Genomic DNA, 17,846 nt, shown 5'->3' with positions numbered 1-17,846 from the left:
GTCAAAGATTCCCAATTATTTTTTTCGGTCTTTAAACATTTGGAACTGTTCCATACATGACTAATACTTCCATGACAGTTATGGAGAAAACGTAAAGATAAGGAGAGACAGGTCAGGTATCAGCTCCCATAGATCCTGTGAAGCCTCTCACAAACTCAGTTGCTTACTCTGCCTCGATGTGGCTTGAATGAAAGAACGGTAGCAGAAACTTGATGCGTACGTTTATATTTGATGTGTATGTGTATATTTTTGTGTATGTTCTACCAATCCAGCCACTTCATTTTCTTTGGCTTAGCATTACAGTTAAGCCTCACTGTAGCTTCATACTAAGTTAATACAAATTCATACAATTAACCATCTTTTTGGATTCACCTATTCTGCAAGAACAAAAAAACAAAACAACAACAACAACAAAAAAAAAACACAACAAACAAACAAAAAGGAATTACATGGCTGAGCTCCATGCAGAATTTAGATAACTGCCTATAAGATCCAGTTATTCCTCAGGAATATGGAAACTGACTAATAGTAAATCTGTCCTTTGAAATTGTCATTTTTCTTCCTAAGTCACACATGCAACTTATGTCTAAAATGGGTGATAGAGAGCTGTTTGGGTCTCAGAGCACTGACCCACTGAGACAGGGCACATAAATTGCCTCCAGTATTATTTTGGCTGTAATGGAACCTTTCCATTTCCGGATACTTTCAGTTTTAGAGAACAGGAACCAAATAATCAGAAAGATAATAGAACAGAGTAAGACTAATCCAACATTGAGACAAAAGTGTCAGATGAGATGAAAAACAGGGGACTCCTTGACCAATCACAGCTGTGCCATGGAAAACAGACACAAAATAAGGCTAAAGTAAGGTGTGAGGAGAATCAAGGTAGGAGTGAAATTAGCTTCTTTCTTCCTTCCTGAATTTTTCCTGTATTAACGCAAGATATAAATCTGTGCCTGTGGGTCTCTCAGTGAAGCCCTTTTCTCCAAGCGTGAACGCCTTTCACTTGTGGGCAAAATTATCTCAGTGATGTTTAGTTAGCATGGCTTACACGCCAGACCAGCAAGGAATGTGACAAGCTACATGAAGATCTCCAGTGCAGTTCAAATCTCTTGTTGGTACAAGTAACTGTGTCTGCCCTGTCAATGCTTCCTCCTCAAAACCAAAGTCAGGGCATTGAAGGTTGAAAACCTTCACTCAGAAAGGTTTCAGCCCTGGAGAGCAAATGCCAAGGCTACAAAACTAGGTGTGGCAGCTGGGGGTGGGATATTGTTCTAATACTTAATAGAAATTGTACTCCTTTCAGCATATCACCTTTGATGAGAACATGAGAACTAAAGAGACACATAAAAAGCATCTGGCATATTTCTGCAAAATCTTGAATGTTATGTTAAAGAAAGTAATTACAACAGGTTTTGTACAGTTAAACAAACAAAAAATGAAACAAAATAAAACAAAACAAGCCTCAGGAAAGCTTTACGCATTTCAGATGAGAAAAGGCAAAAGGACTTTGAGTTTTTATTACTTCTAAAAAAATTTAATGATTTTTCTCATCCAAATTTAACTGATAGCTGATAATCCCAGCTCTCAAACTCATTCACTCAGAGATCATTATCTTGACCTGATTAAACTGAAGGTGAAATGTCATGAAAAGAAAAATAAGGTCTGGAATGCTTAGACAGCTGGATGGGATGTTGCTGAAGTCCAGAACTATTTAAATTCACCCACCCTAGATGATAATTAAATACAGAATTTTTAACAAAATAGCTAAACTTTTAAAATTTCTGTGTTACTTAGAGAGGGTTTTCTCCCTGTTTCTGTAAATAGTCACTGGCACAGGTGAAGGTTTTCTGTGGTGGGTAGCCAAACATTTAGAAAAAATGCATAATATATTTTTTTCAAAGTTGGACACATCCACATGCACTAGCTTGTCATTTCAAGGGTGTAGCAACTGAACACATGTTGGGAGTAAAGTGACTTTATGTGTAACCACATTATACAACATACAACAATACAAAAACACAATACAAAAGATCAGTTTGTTACCAGTCAGCCTTCCGTACTGTGTGAAATACCTTCAGCATGTAATTTCTAAGATAATTTTCTTTCTTTTATCTTTCCAGTGAAAAAAAATATTAGGATAAGACTTTTCTGTAATCAGTGTTTTTTTGTTTTATTCCTACATGTTGAGAAACTGAAGAATATACAGGAAATATTTATTTTTCTGTAGGTAACTGAACAGAGTCACTTTTGATGCTTACTTCATCAAGACCCTATCACATAGGGTCATTTGAGATTGCTAGAAGTTGGCAAGACCATCTGGCTAAGATTTGTGCTGTAGAAGCTGCTACTGCTAGCCACAAATCCACTACATACTGTAGTGCTTATTACATGCTATTTGTGATTGTTTGCTTTCTGTGCTATTACTCTCAAGTCTGAAGACATCTAGTGTAGAGATGCTGCAGAAAGGAAGGAAGTTGTGCACTGTGGTAGGCTGCAAAAAGCTGTTGAAGTTCTGTGGTTAAACTTTTTTTTTTTTTCATACTGCTGTGCTGTGTTCATTCACCTTTGGTCATTCCAGTCACAACTTCTGTAAGAGTTAGCTCAGCATAACAATGGCATTTTAGAAATGATGAAATGCTTGTGAATTCTGAATATTGATCTTGAGATCCCATGTGTCTACATAATTGTTGATTTTCAACATAATCTGTTATGGCAACTTCATAATGATTTATAAAAAATACTAATAATATTTATTACAATTCTATTTTAGCAACTTGGAATCACAAACGGTTTATTATCTACATAGCTGCAGGAATATCAGCTGCTGTTTTACTGTTAGTTTTCCTGTGGATTATCTGCATCGCCACTGCTTATGACAAAAAGTGAGTAACAAATCAATTTGCTTGATACAGTGGCATGAATGTATGAAGGTGTTAACAGCTCATCTTCTATCCTCTTCAGAGGATATTGAAAAAAAAAAAAAAAAGCTAGTTTTGAAAATTTGAAAAAAAAACAACTAATCAATTCTTCAACCTATGAAAGAGGTGACATTTTCATTTATTTTTTTTTCACACTAAAAAATAATAAAAAACAACATTAAACAAAACAAAACAAAAAAACAAAACTACAGCTTACTGAAGTTCCTTAGTCAGCTAAATGCTTACATTGATACTAATTGAAACATCATGCCGAAGGTGATTTGTCAAGAATAACAGGCTTAGGCATAGGCTGTTCATTTTTTATGCATAAACAACATATGACATCTTGATGTTTCTACATCTTCTAGCATTTTATATCTACTCTCTACCAAATATATCGTAGTTGTCTGATCCAGAATCTCTGCTTCCAATGGAAAGAAATACTGAGCAGAAAAAAAATACATATATTTCTTCTCCCATTACAATATATAAAGTTTCTGGAATTTGTTGGCAAGTTATTACTGAATAAGAACGTCTTTTTATCAGTGTCCAGGCCTTTACAAAACAGTGCTAGTCTCATGCATGTTGTGGTCTGCAGTTCAGAGAAAAGGCTACTTGGATTTTATTGGTTTCGGTGGACAAGTAAGCTATACCACTGTTATCTCTTGTATGTAATTAGATAGTTTGGTCTATACTATCATTCATGGTGCAGTTTGTTTCCATTATGTTTCTAATGGAATGTGTGCCATCAGAAAGAAGAGAAAGAGAATAAAAGAGGCCTTACTAAACCCTTTGTACTCTACTCAGACCAAGGTAAGATCATCTGGAGTTTACTCATAATGTATTTTGTATATTTCTTAACATCTCTTCAGTATCTGATGCTTGACATAACTTTTAAATAAGGGATATATCCCTTAATTATCTTTTTTTTTTTTTTAAATGCTTAATGCATTTTTTTAAATGCATCTAATTATATTGAGATGTGTTTCATGTAGCTCTTTTGGTTTTGCTATCTTTTATACTATTTGTGTATTGGCAGTATCTTTTTTTTTTTTTTTTTTTCCCCTCAAGTAACTACCTGTAAAATGCAAGCAAAAAATTGAATCCTGTCATAGCATTTGTCTTTACTTATTCAACTTCATTGTAATTTGTTGGGACAACTGTTTGAGTGTTTCTCCTTTCTTTTTCTACTTTAACAATCAATTTCTTGAAGCTCAGTTACTCTTTTCCTCTTAGTGATCTTATTCAAGGCCTGAAATTTACAAGTGGTAAGGCAGGATCCAATTCTTCTGCTTCTGCCTTGTATCTTCATACCCTCAGTCATGGTATGAGGTAGTAATATTCTTAGGGAAATGGCCCTTTCCTCACAGTGGTGTGACACTAGCTTTCCATCTATTTCCCTCAGACAGCACTGCTGTATGACTGCATACAGGTCCACTGTAGACAGGGACTCACAAGGCCCTTTGACCTCCTAACATTTCAATTTATCTCATTCTGCCCCTTTGGTTACTGTTCACATCAGAATGAAGCTCTTCCTAGGGTAACCTTAGCTTAGGGACTACTAATTTTCTTCAGAAAGCATCTTCCGAAACAATGACAATTAATCAAGGCACCATCACATTAATTACATGAGTAATTCTTAGCATGGTCCATACCTGTAGAGAATTTATGTTTTAAGACTGACAAAGGTAACTATTTCAGTACGTGAAGTGTGTACATGAAAAGGAGGCATTCTGTTGATACTGATACTTTACCAGGCATCTGATGTGGAATAGCCGTGAAATTTCCTTGAATCTAAAATTTATCTCTAGGAAACAAGAGACCCCCCCCACCAAAAAAAAAAAAAAAAAAAAAAAAGAGAGAGATATTGATGGCTGAATATTTTCCAATAATAAATCAGTGTAAAATAAATGTGTCATTTTTTTTTCAGTCATATCTTTTCATATCTTTTTCAGAAAATTTCTTCTACTTTTTTTTTTTTTCTTTTTTCTGTTCTTCTAGAGCATTAATGGTTACGAAAGATGTAATTTTTGTTCCCCATAGAACATAGAAAGAAGAGAAGAAGAATCATTACCCAATCAGACAGAGGAGATTTACATCAACTGCATAAACCCGAGGAAAGACCATTAGCTTACTTCTTATGGATGAAATAACCAAATTCAGTCAACAAATTTGCATGTTGGATTTGCTTTGCTTTGCTCTGGTGGGCTGCAGAAAATTCAAGTCACCATAGCAGGCTGCCCTGGCTGGACAGCATTGGTCCCTGAGCCAGCCTGGATGCGTCTGTGTAATATGACAGTCTGCAGCATCAATGTATCTTTTGATTCATAAGTACAAGTGAAGATTTTTTGTATTTCTAAAATTTATTATTATTATTTTTTTACCCAGTAAGTGTACTTATAATAATTTTAGAACAACTATAACATACAGAACAGAGGTGCATATGTTTATATAACATTAATTTTGTCTGAGAAATAAATGTCTGAGAAGTCTGTGTGAAAAGGTGAAAATGAAAATATGCTCTATGTTCTCTGTATCCATGACTTTCAAATATCAAATTGAGAGCTTTATGGAATAATAAATATCCATTATTTTCTGCAAAGGATGTGTTATTACACTGCTGGGCAAACAGTAGTATTCAGCTGGCAAAAGCAAATATATTAGGGATCCTTGAACCTAGATTTAAAAGTATGAACAGAAGCGTTCTATCTGACAGTTGTGTGGTTTTAAAGGCTTCTTGCACGCAGCACAATTATTTCAGCACTCACTAGTTGGGGATGGAATAGAAATATAGCCCCTAGTCCACACGCACACCCATGCGCATGCATGTGCACACACACACCTTTTTTTTTTTTTCCCTCTCTTTAATGCCCAGAAGAAAGCAAAACATGAAGACTCTGTCACTGTCAAGTTATAATTCATAATAATTTATTATAAGGTTTAGTTGCACAAAAAATAAATGAGATTATGGAAGATACATGAATAAATGATGCAAAGCAGAAAAGGCATGATTGGGAACATTTACAAAACAATACATGTGTGGTTTTATATGCGCATATGTATATATTCTGCTGAAACCTACAGAATAAACCACACAGAAATTGAACAGACAAACAAACAAACAAAAACTCCTCAAACAAACAGCACTAGAAGGCAGACCTGAGAATTAAGATCTATGCATCTTATGGCGTTTTACAAACCTGCTGTATTACTGAGGATGGAATCCCAATAGATGAAGGTGTTACCATGACGGCTGATAATCAGATGTGTCTGTGTTCTACAAACTGTATGCCTCCTGGCCCACCTGTCTGATCCCCCTTTTCTCTTGTAGCATTGGTAAAAGTGATTTGTTATTTTATTTGTTATTTTATTATTATTATTATTATTATTATTTTCTGAAAGGGGTTGGGGGAAGGCATTATTAGTCTGCTACAAACCAGTTCTACTTGGTTGGCTAAGAAGGAGCATCAACAGCCTGACAGTGACAAGCACATTTGTGTAACTCTCTGCAAATCAAAGCTTTCCTCACACACAAAGGAAAATACAAGTCTAGGTTCTTTGGACAATAATGAGGACACAAGGCTTGTCTGAACTATTTGAGTGATAATAGTGTTGTACAGTTATACTACGCTTCAGCTAAAAATCTAAAAACTTAAACCAAAGAGTCCTTCAACCTGGCATTGAAGACTTAAATTCTTTTACATGTCATTACAATACCATTAGAAAACATGTCATTTTGGTTTTGCGTACTTCTGAACAAGAACACATACACATTACAAGGTATATATTTTTGCTTTCACTTATTGAAGGTTTTCAGATATATAAACATTTGCATGTGAAGTTGATGAGGACACAGAACTGTACTATTAATAAGTTGATTTATTTCCTGAGTTATCATATGTCATATCAGATAATTCTAAGTTGTGCACAGCATTACAAGAAAAACCCTGTAGCATTGGGTTGTTTGTTTGATGATTCCATTTATACTAAAATGCCAAAATGATGATGTAATGAATTTGATTACATTGAAGATCTCAGTTGGAATCCTAATACAGAATTATACATAAGCCAAGAAGTTGGCATTGTTTCACTGCTTGTAGAGACATTCAAAATACATCCCTATTTTACTGAGGATAAAAAAAGGGGAGAGGTGGAGGTTAAGTATCTATAATACCAGATTGCTTTGATTATTTCTGTTACTGTCCTTATTTCTTGCCTCCCCTGATGCTTTTAGCTTGTCTGCATGCATTTTTTAAAAATAACTAGTTTTGAGATTTGAGAAAGAAAAAAAAATCTCTACTTCACATCTTTGTAGGTATTTAATCTGGTTTAATTCAAATTCCATAGACATATTACTTTTACCAAGATAGTCCACAGGGAAAATCACATCAATCACACATAGCATATAAACAATACATTATTTTTCTTTCAAAAAACAAACCCAAAACAACAGCTTCATTTTTGTACCATTGTAATATCAGTGAACAGCAGCTGAACATGAGACCGATACAAACAAAAACCAAAAAGAAAGAAATCAACTCAAACCTCTTCAATAGTTTAGTAAACTATGCAACAAAAAAAAAAAAAATAAATCCAAGTGTCATTTGAAATGTGATATTAAAGCTCCTTATATATTTTATGAGTCTGACAGAATGGGACCTAGCAAAAGCATGTTTGCTGTGACACAGTTCGGATTATGTAAATTGGCTTTCCAGTGTAAAATAATAAAAACTATTGTTTACTTGTGTTTCTTTTCAGGATTTTCCATAGATTTCCCATTTTCTTTTGAAAAATTTTAGTTCCTTTTGTGTAAAACTTAATCAACTGTAATTTGGAAATTTTATTTTGAATGGTTACCGTGCTATTTCATTCTTTACTGCTTGCTCAACAAGTTAAAAGGGAGAAAAAATCAAATATAACACAACACAAATATGGACAACAACAAGGTCAGAATACTGTTTGAACTGTAAGATAGTGTTGTCTTTTTTGTTGTTTTAAAGCCTTAGAAACTTTCCTCAAAGGCAACAAACATATTAAAGTATGTTTTCATTTTCATTAATTCAGTCTTGAATCACTGGATAACTAATTTCTGTGTAACAGGAAAATGAACCTATGAAATTTTAAGAAAAGGAAAACAAGTCTTCTCCTCCCTAATAATAAAAATGTATGTTTTATGTTCATGTTTTATGCTGTGTAAAAAAGGTAGCTATTTAAGCCCATGTTAAAATTCTGTTTTCGTTACTTTTAGTACCATTTAGATTAATAGTAATACTAAGTTTTAGAAGAGCTTAAACTTGTATCAGAGAAAAAAATATTTGAAATCTGTCCTTGCTGGGATTTCTGAATGTAGGAGGCATAGTCACCAGAATCTGGATCACAAGGGAGAACACCAAACCCACTGTCTATGAAAGAAGGTGAAAGCTGGAACAGCAACACACTGCATGCTACCTCCTGATACTGTATCTTTCTTTTGTCTCAAATATGTCCCTATAATTTAAGGAGTGTCTCTGACCCTGTAATATGTTCATGACACTGCCTAGTCTGCTTATCTTTTCATCTTCCTTGAATGTGTATCTTAGGGTAAAACAGTGTTCCTGTGAGGAAACAGTCTGCTTCAAGGACTCGACTCACCAAGGAATAGAAGAACCTGGACTTTTCCAAACTCCCACTTTACGCAGGGTGGTCCAACACTTAACTCTTTCTGATGCAACCTGTCCAAAATTCCCAGGTATTTTCCCATGGAATTTTACATTTCTATATTTTCTATCAGGCACCTAAAGTTTTATAATCTCCCTCAGAAACAACTAGTTTTAATTATGATGCACAACCAAACCATCTGCCTGCTATACAGGTTTAATTTTGATCATAAGTAGATGGTAGTTTACTCTTGAAAAATTCAAATAAGAAACCTGACAAAAAGAAGAACAAACAAACAAAGAAACAGAGGACTGATCTTTTTTTTTTTTTTTTTTTTTTTTTTTTTTTTTTTTTTTCCCCTGGGTGTTGTAACTATCTGGGACTCAAGGATGTTCCTCTAAAGCTTCTGTGATATTGAGCTATGTAAAAGTTCAAATCCATGGCATTTATTTACACCTGCTGACACTGACTCAGAGAATATTCCCCGGCACAAGCAGAAGACTTATTTCCTTTAAAGCCTAAATGTTCAGTAGAAGTTAATCCCCTAAACAGATTTGTAAGTCTGACATTAAGGGTTAGTTCCAAATACTGCCTACAAGATAGGTGCTAAAAAAAAAATCTTTTAGACTGTAGACCCCAGGAGTAGAAACTATACATCAAGTTCTCTGACTGCATTATTTAAAGTGGAGTAAGACAACTCAAAAGACATTTCAAATATTCACACATTCCTGTGGAACTGTCTTGGGCTAGATGCATCTCTATTGGTATGCCATGTGTCATCCTACTGCATGTGGGGTCAGGGTAGCCACTGTCCCTTTGACATGCAATATGAAGGATCCCAGCTTGAGGCTAGAGTGTCACAGTGGTGTTCAAAACACTATGCTGGACTAGGCTTTTCAGTGGCCTATGAAATCCTGTCTGTTTCTTCTACCACAGTTGTTTCATGCTGTTTTCTACCTACCAAATCAGTCAGGAAATGGAAGACCCTGGCTCAATTCCTGCAGACAACTTCAGATACTCCCCATTTTCCTTGTGCCCTTTCCACCCTTCCCTTTGCAGCTGGGCTCCTTCCTGTACAGAAACAGCTCAGGTTTTAAGGGCTAAGAAGAGCTAGGAGTGGGCCTGCAGGGCTTAGTAGGGCACTCTTCCAGCAAGAGTATCCTCCTTTCTGCTTTGTCTTGTAACACCTTGTTTTACTCTTTTCTAATCCCTGTTTACGTCCAAATGCATACAGAGTGATGAGAACCGGGTGAGCATCTGGGTGACTATGGGACAAATATATAATAAGCTTCTCATAACATAATGGTCAAGCTAGAAAATACAAAAGGAAATAACAAGTTATTCAAGGCAACTTTCTAAAGAATGTTATTTACTACCTCCATTTATCCACATTGCTAGCCAGTAGAATTAGATAAAATAACTAATATAAATTACTAGTATTAGCTGATCTATTTCTTCTTACCTTATGCTTTTTCAAAAAGATAACTTTCTAGTTTTAGAAAAAAAGTCTCAGTGATTCTGAAGGAAATTTAACACCTTTTTTAACAGTTTATTTAATTAGACTGTTAAAGTAAATAAATCATTTGTAATATTAAGCAGTATGTTTTATAACATGATTTAAATGATCAATAGCTTATCATACTAAGATATAGACAAAAAATGCATAGCAACTTTTCCTTTTTCTTTTGCAATATCTTTTTTCCATTTGTGTTGATGCCTATCTGTGTATTTGAAGAGGGAAAATATATGTTTTCATTACACATAATTACAAATACTCTCTATTAACATCACATATTTATCAGAAATAAAACTGTCTGAAGCAGACATTTATTAACTAATTTTAAATTTCCATAATTTACATAACAACTGTAGTAAAGGTGGATCTTTCTCATGCAGCTTTGTCAGATTACATCATAACTGGAAGCATAAGTGTAAGCACCCATGTATGTATTTTTATGAATCATAAATGCAAATGTTGCTCCTATTATCTAGAATTTGATCAGCTCTGAAATACGATAAATTATATGTTTAGCAATATTTGGATGCAGAAAGTTTCACAAATTTGTGTGATAACAATTATGATGCATTATATACGATACTATTTTGCAAGGATTATATTGCATTATAATTGCATTTTGACGATTACAATGCACTTTAGCTTGGTTGGTACTTGGTTCTTTCAGACATGTTAGGGAGAATGGGCCCAGCACTCTTGAAACCTCAGCTTAGAGCCGTGAGTTACACCAAACGCAAAATATTGTTGCCAGCTCCTGATAAAATCAGAATTTGAATGCTCTGGGAAGTTATTCTGCACTCAACACGAACCACTGCAATGCACTAAAATGTCTCCTAAATATTTCCTAATATTTTTAAACATTACAGATTTTTCCTTTAAATTATTTTTGTTGATTTCTTATGCTATTCTTTTTCTTTTCATTAGGTTTCAAAAACTTTCCTCTCTATAATGGTGTTTTTCAAAGCAGGAAAATCAAGACTGAAAACAGTGAAAGAAAAGGTGAGCATATGTCATACTTTGCTAGGAAGTCATAATACATTTATTCTGCTTTGTTTGTTCTTCCCTGTAACTATCTAAAATCAATAAAACTTTCAGCAGTTCTAGAACATAAATATTTCCTATCACAGCCTGTCATCTAAGAAAAGTCAGGAAATGCAATAATTAACAACAAGGACAGCTTTATTTTATATCATTTATTCTGTTTTAGCTGTAGATGCTCTGATGAGAATAAATACTTAACTGCAACCTTTAGTTTTGTTATTGGTATCAAATTACCAAGACTAATTTTTTGCTATTTTCTACATCTTGCTATCATACAGTGAAAAAAAAAGATTGAAAACCATGTGTAGCCTATATTAAAAATGAGGGTTAACTTCACTCATGCCAAACACTGTTACAGAAAAAAACTACAACAACAAAAAAAGTCTACTGTAAAATGTATCCATTCTCTTGACAAACCCAGGACTGTAAGAAGAGCATGAGGTAAATCTATTTAACCTCATCAGGATTTTTGTACTCAAAGGAAAAAAAAATCTTAACCATTCTATGGGACTTTCAGTATGAGATTTAAAGGGATTAACTCCATTTTAAAGAGATGGGTATTAGATTTTGAGCTTTCATTTAGTTAAAACAGATTTTTTTTCTCAATTGTAACTTGCATCATTCTTAACAATATTGACATTTTCAAACACTTTAATTGTAATTAAACGTACTTAAACCTCAGTCACTTTCATATCTTTTTTAATCTTATACATAAAAACCTGTTAAGTTGCATATGCATGCAAAGATGCTAGATGCATCTTTGTGAAGTGGAAATTCCATTTATTTCAGTAGAACCCATTCACCTCTGTATTCTAATATTTAGGTTTCTAAGCACAGTGCCATTTAAGTAGTTGCTGAATACACAGCAGGTTCACCTGTCACCTTTTACTGTCCTGTAAGGGTCTGGAAATAGAGAGACAGACTTCTTGCTACAACAGGTTAGTCAATATTCTTTGACTTTTATTTCACCATATGCCTGTACATGTTTCCAGTATAACACACCTTTTTATCCAAAATCAAAATTGAAAAGCATTTATTTAGAATATCAAGAACAAACACAGCATCCTTTATAGAGTTGAAGACTTGAATGAATTCAAGAATGAATATATCAAACCTTTATACCCCATAATTTTAAAGTTTTATCACTACAGTGGTGTGCACAGTCATTAACTTCTGCTAACAATACATAGACCTGACCAGCTGTCAGCGTTGAAAAATAAAAGATTCTAATATACACAGGTTGTGTAACAAGTTGATTTGGAAAGAGTCAGAAATATTTGGATGATGTATGGAAAAATTTCTAGTGCTGTTGGATCAGTTCCTATAACCAAGTCCCTTTTCACATTTTCTCCACAGTCCATGCTTCTCTGTATGTGGATAAAAGCCACATTTATTTATTTGCAGAAAGTATAAAAAGGATACACTGATACTGAACACTAAAAACCACCACCACCACCAAAAACAAAGCAACAAAAAACAAACCAACACCCACCCCAAACAACAGAGTAAATGGAACACTTTCCTCCTTTCTTTTTAGAAATAAAATATAACATTGCATTTCACGCTAGAAAGTACAGACATTCACGAGACTTACATTCTGTCATGGAAAACCATCCTGCAGCTTCTAGGTTAACAACTGAAAACTAGTAAATGTGGCTGGTGAGCTAAGTCTGTGTAGAGCTTTATTTGCTACAGGCTGCTGATCTTTGTCAGTTCCTAGAAATCAAATAGATCAAAAAATCACTACTCTTCATAGTTTTTCCTATTACACTAGAGATCAAGCTGAACAAGTATGAAGTTCATGCCTTTTCGATAAATGCAATATAGAGGTCTGATTAGTGCTCTTTTTTTTTCTGTTTGCCATGAACAGGTGAGGGTTTTCACAGTCTGCCTGCACTAAGCAACACCTAAATAAGTATGTGCCTGCAGGCTGCATGCCAGCTTTACATTATTGCAGGCTGTTTGCCGGCTATAAAATATTGCTATAGAATGCACGTCAAAAGATTTTTGACCTCAGATATTTAATTTCAACTCCTCTTCCAGCACAGTCTTATTAGTTTAGAACAAGATTTGATTAGAAATGTGTTTGCTACTCCCCAACAGGATTTCTATTCATTTGTGAAATGAAGTATTTTCCAAAAATGCCTTTGACATTCCCAAACCAGACTTTTGACAAAACAAAAGAGAGCAGCTATCGATGCTGTCTAGTAAACTTCTTTGGTTTGTCAATACATTTCTAAGCTTTACTTGCTAGCTTTAGGGAAAAAAAAAAGGGGGGAAAAAAAAGAATTTTGCATGAACCAAATACATGTGAGCAGCTGGAGTCAAAGCCTACCACAGAAAGTAGAGCCTGAACAAAGTAGAGCCTGAACAGTAAGGCAGCAAACTCCATGTTATAAGATATTCTTCTTACTTTTTCCTTTACATAGGCAAGAAAATTTGTTCCAAAGGAGCATACTCACTGATGATTCAAACTAGTAATAATAAAATGTAGCCATCTAAAAAATGGGATTACTCAAGTACCTTAGAACCATATTATGATTTATTACTGGTGTTCTTCAATTTCTCCTTTTCTGCACAGAGTGATTTCAGAATCGAAAGTACCAGTATGCATCAATCTATAACAGTTAGTTAAGAGTTATTAGTAACTATATCAGCAATGTTGTGTGTTATATATATATATAATGTTATTTTTTTTTAAAAAGGAATGAATGTATTTGTATCAAGGGTTGTTTTTCTAAAAAAAATAGATCATATTACAGCTATATATTCATCACACTTCCTCAGAACTGAAATGAAAACAATAGCCTTACATCAATTTTACAATTTTATGGTGTATTAATGCTAAGTTCCTTTTTCACCAGTTGCATCTGGTTACCACTGAAGACATTTTGTTGCCCTCCTGCTCTTCCCAGCTCATTGGCTGAAATCAGAGAGCTCTTCTTGGGTCAGGAATAAACATATAACCTGTGTGCCTTGCACATGAAGGTAGCCGAGACTTGAACAGGGACCAGCGAAGCCCCTGGGCCTATTGAAAGCCCCTTGTAGTCTCTAGGCAGGCAGCTCTACCACGTTTGCCAAAAGAGAGCTTTCTTTCTGGCAGAACCACTAGGAGCTGTACAAAGTTGTCTCAGTGGGGAATTACTTAGTTTATTGAGAGGCATACACCAGGAATCAAAGCAACTCCACGAAAACAATTTTCTGGCAAACTGTTGGCCTAGTGCCTGTGTGGTTCTCATGGAGCTTTTCTGAAGAACATTTTTGGAAGCTACACAAATGCACAAATTTTACAACGGTATTATCTGCTGTTCTGGAGTGGCACAAATGGCAAACTCCACTGGACATGTAGTACCTTTGTGCTTCTGGTGCCCAGTTTTCTATGACTGTGTTGCAGTACACTGTGAAGATGTATCCTTATCTTCAACTTCCAGTGTGCTTGTGTTTACTGTCTGCAAGACATAAGTTCCCAATAGCTCAGTTTTGCTTTTTGTTGGTAGCATTCTTGAGCTTTGCCCTGGAGTTCATTTTCTGTTGCTACAAGATACAATTTCACAAGTATTTATAAATGTATGAATTGAGAAGATAGTTGCATTAAATAATGAAAGCAAAATATTTAGTAAAATTCTAAATGGCCAATCCATTTTTATTTTTATTTTTATTTTTTATTTTTATTTTTTAATATTTAGGCACTACAGAAGAAGGCGAAACCTTCTTTGACAGACAGTGGCCTTTCCCCAGATAATGGAAAGAGTGCACTATATAGATCTTATGCTTTCTGTCTAAACACAGCTAAAGCACTCACTTTAGGATTTAGATTCTGAAAAGATTCTCAAACTATATGGGCACTGTGTCCTCAAAGCAGTTCTGATAATCTCCTATTTTGCCTTTTGCCTGTTTTGGGGCTACGAAGAATATAAAAGCATTAAATGACTAGTATTCAAGTCACAGAGGGAAACAGTTAAATGGACATGCAATACATGACTGCAGAACATACTGGAAACTTAATCTAAGGAATTTTAAGGAAAAAATAATTAGGGCAAGTGAAAGAATCTCATTTGCATAGAAATAAAAATAATTAGTAAGCTCTTCAAAAAAAGCTCTTTGGTAAAGGTCCCTTGATTAACAGAATTACACCAGCATTATATATATTTTTATCATATTTTGCACATAACATTTGCAAACTGGAATTTTCTCAAAGCAAAATATCAACCATGTTTTTATTTTTTATATGAAAGCATGAATGAAACTTCCTTGATGGGTACAGCTCAGCCCAGAGAGCACTGCAGGTATAGCTCCCTCCCAGCATGGGAGAGCAGGTTTTCATTTTAGCTCATCAAAATATTCTCCACAGGAAGTCATTCTATTCCTGAGTATGGTAGCACTGTGAGAAGGAGAAGAGGTAGTGAATGAGACAGGAAAAAAAGAGGAAAAATAAATAAAGCTGATTGTGGTGGGGTGGAAGTGTTTCATTCAAGTGGATCACAAAGCCTTTTTATTCAGCAGCTGTTCACTGAGGTTTAGAAAGCTGTGTCTGCAAAGTCTCTCAGCCTGTAAAATGGTTGGAGAAAAGCTGGACATAATGTACTAGTAAACGTTTAATTAAAAGCAGAAGTTTCTTCCATACTTTTTAATACATATATATAGATATGTGTATATATAAAACAATCCAACAGCACTTTTTCAGTTAAATTGTAGTACATAAAACTGATTGTTTAATTGGAAAAGAGTCTGTGTCTCCTCCTTGATATGCTTCCAGCCTGTCCTGAGAAACAACTAATGAGAAGAATTCCTCTAGTAATCATGGCAATCAGTTTCATCCTGGGAACAGAATGCAAGGCCTGCTTGTATGATAGCAAAAGAGCAGATTTTTCTCCACATATTTTCAGACATTTCAGGGTATCATGAGACGTACATAAATACTTGATATCACTTACAAAAATCCAAATATTCAGGATAGGTAAAACTTGTTCCCTACCTACTGGTATACCTTCCAACTTACTCCCTTGTTACTGATCACAAACACACCTATAACAATTGAATTTTGAAAGATGTCTTCCAAAGACAGAAATTTCCATTGAGATGTACTCATCATCCTTTCCAAAGTAAACTGATGCTTGATATGTGATCATACAAGATACGATGTGCATCTAAAACAGAAAGCTGAGAAGGAAACAGAGAAAATTCAAAGGAAAGCTGAACATAGAGAAAAAAAGACCAGAGCTCAACTTCTGGAACACATCTGGTCCAATCATGGAACAGGGGATTGCCAGCCAGGGATGCAGCCCATGCTTATTATTTTGAAGAAGAGCTTTTTAAAGTTATTCTTGCAAGCATGGATACTTAAATCAATTGCAAATTAGAAGGCTTCTTGGTAGTTCTAAGGATGAGACTTTGCTGCTCACATGAACATTTGCAGCTCCTATGGGCATTCATGAGAGGTATGTGCATATTAATAATTGCTGAATTTGTGCCCCAGGAATTTAAAGAATTTAAGAGATGTACTAGGCAATAACCTTATCTTAACACATTAAATTCTGTTCTCAACAAACAGCATTAACTTGCTGCTATTTATTGGAGTCTGACTCAAAAAAACACCAGGCCCTCTATGGCAATTAGCAACCCTGCTTGGCTCTGAAGGCAACACCTGCAGTGCTTATGCTGCTTGTTCCATTGGCAACATTTCAGTGAATCCAGCTGGAGTTAGTGGGCTGCAGCAGGGACCTAAACATGTCACCAGTGAGTATGGGCCAACCTGCTGATGGAGATGGGTAGGAAGACCCTGATGTTGAATGCGTCATTGTGACAGAGCCCTGTGACAGGACCTTCTCCGGTCATGCAGAAACCTTCACACCAACACAGTTTCATTTGTTTTAACCACTGTCTTACAACACGAATGCTTGCCCCCCCCGCCCTCCCACCCCTCCCCCTCCTTCCTAAACATATTAACAGAAGGAACGGCAAAATAAATAAAGACTTAGCCTCTGCTTCAGGGAAGCCGCCTCTCCAGGTTCCCATCTATGCGGTGGTCAGGCTGGAGCTGGTAGGCTTCAGTTTTCATGGCAAGTTGTGGGTGCGGAGGGCACACGCTGCTCCCTGGCCCTGGCGGCAGGTTCCAGGCTTGACTGTCTCTCTTGGCCGGCTGTCCCCGGCTGTCATTGCACGAGGCCCGAGCTGTAGCTGAAGGTGTAGCTGCTGGCCAGCGAAAGGGACTGCTGGTGCTCTTCGCCCTGCTCTGAGGGGTAGCTGGGAAATGTCTGTGCCCGGGACACCTTTGCAGAGCCCAGGCCATGACCTGCAGGGGGGAAAAGGGATGTGTGAGAGGCTCACTGAAGTTCAACACACTGGTCTGAGGCACCATGTGAGCCACAACTGTGCTGGCCCAGCACAAAGTCATGGTATTCCCTGGGTATTCTGCTGCTCCTGGTAGTGCCAGGGTGCTCCAGAAGCACACCTACCCCATTGTGCTTTTCCGTGGCTAGAAAGGAGGGTTTTGCCTGCACCTGAGGCATAAGCAGGTGACACATATCCAGCTGAGGCAGAGAATTCCCAGACCCAACAAGTATGTTATTTAGGCTTGGATTTTATTTTTGAATTGCAAATCTACATCTATATATTTGATACTCTGTAAGTCTCACTTACATTTCTTAGAGCTGATGAAGAACTAACACATTTCTTATTTATCGGATGCCCTACTTAACTGGTAGAAATTAATTGGAAATGGAATAGGGCCG

General features: G+C 35.8%; 2 protein-coding genes across 3 annotated transcripts in view; one reads left to right on the top strand and one right to left on the bottom strand.

The window, feature by feature from the left end:
- CD226 (CD226 molecule) overlaps positions 1-5,523 on the top strand; it is a 29,889-nt gene extending 24,366 nt beyond the window's left edge. For both annotated transcript variants that reach the window (XM_021267007.4, XM_021267005.4), the window contains exons 5-7: positions 2,774-2,885; positions 3,674-3,734; positions 4,965-5,523. In XM_021267007.4, the coding sequence (XP_021122682.1) occupies positions 2,774-2,885; positions 3,674-3,734; positions 4,965-5,051 (260 nt within the window). In that variant the 3' untranslated portion in view covers positions 5,052-5,523. The remainder of the gene's footprint in view (positions 1-2,773; positions 2,886-3,673; positions 3,735-4,964) is intronic.
- A 304-nt stretch (positions 5,524-5,827) lies between these two features.
- The window catches only part of DOK6 (docking protein 6), a 251,284-nt gene continuing 239,265 nt past the window's right edge, over positions 5,828-17,846 (bottom strand). Inside the window, exon 8 of the mRNA XM_027451907.3 lies at positions 5,828-17,407. Coding sequence (XP_027307708.1) covers positions 17,268-17,407 — 140 coding nt within the window. The 3' untranslated portion in view covers positions 5,828-17,267. The remainder of the gene's footprint in view (positions 17,408-17,846) is intronic.

The sequence above is a fragment of the Anas platyrhynchos genome, chromosome 2 (genome assembly GCF_047663525.1).
Source record: "Anas platyrhynchos isolate ZD024472 breed Pekin duck chromosome 2, IASCAAS_PekinDuck_T2T, whole genome shotgun sequence".
Taxonomy (NCBI): Eukaryota; Metazoa; Chordata; class Aves; order Anseriformes; family Anatidae; genus Anas; species Anas platyrhynchos.
This window is presented reverse-complemented; position numbering and strand designations above follow the sequence as displayed.